The 5,000-nt window shown below is 48.4% G+C and overlaps 1 protein-coding gene across 3 annotated transcripts in view; it reads left to right on the top strand.

Annotated features, from left to right (window-relative positions):
- myf6 (myogenic factor 6) overlaps positions 1-5,000 on the top strand; it is a 10,751-nt gene that overhangs the window by 5,216 nt on the left and 535 nt on the right. Inside the window, exon 3 of one of the 3 annotated variants that reach the window (XM_058416658.1) lies at positions 3,111-3,309. The exons of the other annotated variants lie outside the window; for them this stretch is intronic. Coding sequence (XP_058272641.1) covers positions 3,111-3,301 — 191 coding nt within the window. The 3' untranslated portion in view covers positions 3,302-3,309. Of the gene's footprint in view, positions 1-3,110; positions 3,310-5,000 lie in introns of those variants that run through there. 3 annotated transcript variants of the gene reach the window in all.

The raw sequence follows: 5,000 nt of genomic DNA, 5'->3' as shown, positions 1-5,000 counted from the left end.
TTGAACTGTGCGTAATAATCCACTGGCTGCTGCTCTCCATACTAAGTCTCTGGGTCCAGTGAGGAGCCTCTGGATGAACTGGAGGCGGAAGGCTGCGGCTCTGCTGGACAGCTGGACCAGCCCCTGTCCTCCTTCTTCTTTGGGCAGGTGGAGAACACTCTGTGGAATCCAGTGTAGACCGTCCCAGAAGAAGTCCACCAGCAGGGCCTGGATGTTCCCTATCAGGTTCGGCGGCGGATCCACGCATGCCAGCTAGTGCCAGAGGGATGACGCGGCGAGGTTGTAGATGACCAGCGTTCGCCCCCTGTAAGACATCTTTGGGACCAGCTGCTTCCACCTGCAGAGTCTGCCCTTCACGTGCTCTACAGAACCTTCCCAATTTTTGTTTAAAAACTCATTGTTCCCCAGGTAGACACCCAAGTATTTAAAACCACCTCTTTTCCACGCTAAGCCTCCTGGTAGTGACAGTTGCCCACCTCCCCACTCCCCAATTAAAATGGCTTCACTTTTAGCCCAGTTAACTTTGGCAGAGGATAAAATATGAAAGTCATTTAAAATATCAGTTAAAACATTGACATCATTCTGTGTGTTTATCATCACTACCAGATCATCTGCATAAGCTGATAAACATATTGAGGCATTAGCATGTGGAATATTAAAACCAGAGAGATTACTTCTTAACTTATTTAAAAGAGGTTCAATAGCTAGAGAGTACAACATACCAGAGAGGGAACAGCCCTGCCTGATCCCTCTGTACACTCTAAAAGGAGCACATAAACCACCGTTAACCTTCAGTACACTCTCAATGTCACTGTACAACACCCTGATCATGGCTATAAAACCTGGGTTGAACCCAAAGGCTTCCAGCACCTTCCACAAATATTCATGCTCAACCCGGTCAAAAGCCTTTTCCTGATCTAGAGAAATCAGACCAGTCTTTAAGCCCAATAGCCTGGAGACGTCCAAAATGTCACGAATTAAATACACATTATCGAATATGGACCTATCAGGCACACAGTACGTCTGGTCCTGGTGAATGAGCTGCTCCATTACCTTAGTCAGTCTCGAGGCTAATGCTTTTGAGAGCAGCTTGCAGTCAGTGCACAGTAGTGAGACTGGGCGCCAGTTTTTCAGGTGGGTCAGGTCTCCCTTCTTCGGTAGCAGGGTCAGGACGGCCCTCCTGCAGCTCAATGGGAGTTCACCTCTCCGTATACTGTCCCGTAGGACATCCAGCACGTCCTGCCCTATGACGGCCCAGAATGCCTTGTAAAACTCGACAGGGAGACCATCTATACCTGACGCCCGTCCATTCTCCATCCCCTGGAGAGCCTCATGAACCTCCTCCAGCGTGAGCTCCCTGTCCAGCTCTCTGGCCGCTCACTCAGAGAGCTTTGGCAGGTTCATGAGGAAGCTGTCCTCCACCGCTTGTGCCCCTGACCACTCACTGCTGTACAGCTTCAAGTAGAAGCTTACTGTCTGCTGGCGAATTTCAGTGGGCTCAGATAAGAGATCCCCTGATTCTGTTCGCACAGCATGTATGAATCTTTTCTGTCCATTCTTTTGCTCTAAACTGAAAAAGAACTTTGAAGGAGCATCCATCTCAGCTGCACTTTTAAAGCGTGAGCGGACCAGCGCCCCCTGTGCTGTAATGTCTAACAGGTCGTTCATTTTGGCTTTTTTACGTTTGAGGGCTTCAACATGCCCTCGATTTCCGGTGGTCTCCAAATGCTGGAGTTCCACTATTTCTATCTCCAGAGCTTTCAGAGATCTAACAATGTCTCTTGTGACATTGAGAGTGTACTGCTGACAAAATTCTTTGATTTGTGTTTTCGTCACATCCCACCACAGCTGAAGTGAACTAAAAGTTGCCTTCTCATGTTTAAAACAATTCCATAAATAAATAAAAGACTCTCTAAAATTAGCGTCTTCTAAAAAAGCAGTGTTAAAATGCCAGTAGGCACTCCGAGGTTTAACCTTCTCTTTAGTAATAGTACACTGGACCATGCTGTGGTCAGAGATACCTACTGGAACAATAAAACACTTTGTGAAAAACGTCAGCTGGTGTTTATAACCATAAAAACGATCTAGTCTCGCCAGGGAGAGTGTGTTATCTATGGCATGGGCCCACGTGTACTGTCTCTTGTTCTTATGAAAAGTTCTCCATATGTCACTTAACTCGTGGGCCTCCACCATCTCCCACAGACGCTTACGGGAAGCCATGTGAGGTTCTCTGTGGTTCCGATCTAAATTATCTGTAGTACAGTTAAAATCACCACCAGAATTAAAATCTCTGCAGTGTTCCAGTCGGCAATCACATTATTCAATGTGTCTAAAAAAGTCATCCTCTCCACTGCACTGGTGGGAGTGTACACACAAATAAAAACTAAAACCTCATTCTCATAAAAAGTTTTCACTTTTAAAAGCCTCCCATTTAAAAATTCTTCAACTGAATAAGAACAAGGAATAAAACTGCGAGCAAAGAGCAAGGCGACTCCACCACTGAGTGTTGTGTTGTGACTTAAAATCACCAACCCATCCCACTCCTTCACCCAATCAGCAGCATTGCTGGTATCGCTGTGGGTTTCTTGCAGCATGGCAACGTCAATGTGCTTCTGCTTTAAAACTTCATACAGTTTAGCTCTCTTGTTCTGGTCTCTTGCCCCATTAATATTTAAGCTCGCAATATTAACTCCTTTCATAAAAATAAATAAAATAAATGAAATTAAACAGAGGGTAAAAACCACTCTAAATTAAAACACACCACACATCAGTCATCATCAGAGTTTTCCCTGTTCATTCTAGTGATCAGTTGAATATTTCAACATTAATAAACGCTCCTTCTCTTCTGAAGAACTTCACGTCATGAATGAACTGCTTACGGTCCGGGAAAAACTCTTCTAATGCTACGTTTTTCTGCCATTTGGTGTTCCTTAAAAACTCTTTAATATCATCTGCACTGTACACCACATTACTCTGTTCTTCCTGAGAATCGAACATTAAAACAGAGTCTGACATGCAGTCATCACTGTCTGATTCTCGTTCCTCCCCCTTTGTGTCTTTTTTTGCCTGTTTTTTCCCCCGTCCCTTACCTTGTTTCTTCCTTTTGTTAGGAACTTTAAAAACGGGCTCATCCACCATGTCCACGTCTCCCCCGTCCCCCTGCACTGGTGTAGTGTCCGGTGTTTCCGGGCGGTCACTCTGCACCTCCGTGCCTGCCTCTGCCAGCGCAGGCAGCTCCAGCACTGCTCCAGAACCCACTGAGCTCTTCTCAGTGGAGCACGGCTTCTCCCGGTCCGGTTGAGCCGAGCATGGCTCTTCCGCGGCCAGTTCGGCCATGCATGGCTTTTCCGGGGCTGGTTTAGCTCCAGTGGGCTTCTGGGCTGCAGCCTGGGCTTGGGATTTACTTTCCTTCGTGTCTGGTACAGCAGCAGCTCCGGGACCCTCAGCAGCCGGCCGAACTGTAGCCGCAGGGGGAACGACCCCAGCCGACTCAGCTGCGTCCTGCCCCGGTCGCTCAGAAACACCGGGGTCACTCTGCCTCTCGGGGCAGGCCCGAACAAGATGACCTGTTTTACCGCATTTGAAACACTTGATATCGGTATCAGAGGAAACAAAGATATTGTAGTCAAAGCCTTCAACACTGAACAGCATTCAGCTCCTCCACACCTTCTCTAAAAACCATGAAGACCATTCTCCTGAAGGACACCAAGTGCTTCACCAGTGGGGACTTACAGCCAAGGAGGATTCTCTTAATGGGGGAGACAATTCACCCGTATCGAGACAGTTCTTTACATATGGCCTCATCAGAGATAAAAGGAGGGACGTTAGACAACATGACCTTCTTAGATGGGGAACTGAGGGGAGAAACCAGTATTTGCTCATTATTAACAATGATGCCTTTCTGAATCAGATTTCTGACTTTCTCAACATTGTTCAAAAACACCACAATGGCACTGTTCATTCTGGAGGCAGAGACAATGTTCTCATGCCCCACCACGTTACCGACTGCAAGACAACATTCCTCTACACTCACCGGACACACAACACGGACACCGTGCCGGACACACAACACGGACACCGCACCGGACACACAACACGGACACCGTGCCGGACACACAACACGGACACCGCACCGGACACACAACACGGACACCGCGCCGGACACAAAACACGGACACCGCGCCGGACACACAACATGGACACCGCGCCGGACACACAACACGGACACCGCGCCGGACACACAACACGGACACCGTGCCGGACACACAACACGGACACCGCGCCGGACACACAACACGGACACCGTGCCGGACACACAACACGGACACCGCGCCGGACACACAACACGGACACCGCGCCGGACACACAATACGGACACCGTGCCGGACACACAACACGGACACCGCGCCGGACACACAACACGGACACCGTGCCGGCGAGTCAAACTCTCACACAACCTCGCGTTCGGATCCGCCATAACCACGCTTCACCGACACGCTACTCACACACACACACCTGCACACACACACACTCACTCACACACACCTGCACACACACACACTCACTCACACACACAAAGTTATTATTCGCACACACACTCACAATAAGTATATAAGTATTCCGAGATCTTAAACGGAAAAAAAGCACTTTAGTGCCGAAAAATTGGCAAAAAGCCAATCGCTCTCACGCGCTCCATACGCCACACTCACCTCTCCACCGCGCATGCGCAGAGAGAGAGAGAGAGAGAGAGAGACAGACAGACAGACAGACAGACAGACAGACAGACAGAGAGAGAGAGAGAGACAGACAGACAGACAGAGAGAGAGACAGACAGACAGACAGACAGAGAGAGAGAGAGAGAGACAGACAGACAGACAGACAGACAGAGAGAGACAGACAGAGAGAGAAAGAGACAGAGAAAGAGGGAGAGACAGACAGACAGACAGACAGAGATTTTAATCTGGTTCAAAGTTTTTATTGGAGTTGATCTTTTTGATCTT

This window comes from Hemibagrus wyckioides, linkage group LG19 (genome assembly GCF_019097595.1).
Source record: "Hemibagrus wyckioides isolate EC202008001 linkage group LG19, SWU_Hwy_1.0, whole genome shotgun sequence".
NCBI classification, from domain to species: Eukaryota; Metazoa; Chordata; class Actinopteri; order Siluriformes; family Bagridae; genus Hemibagrus; species Hemibagrus wyckioides.
This window is presented reverse-complemented; position numbering and strand designations above follow the sequence as displayed.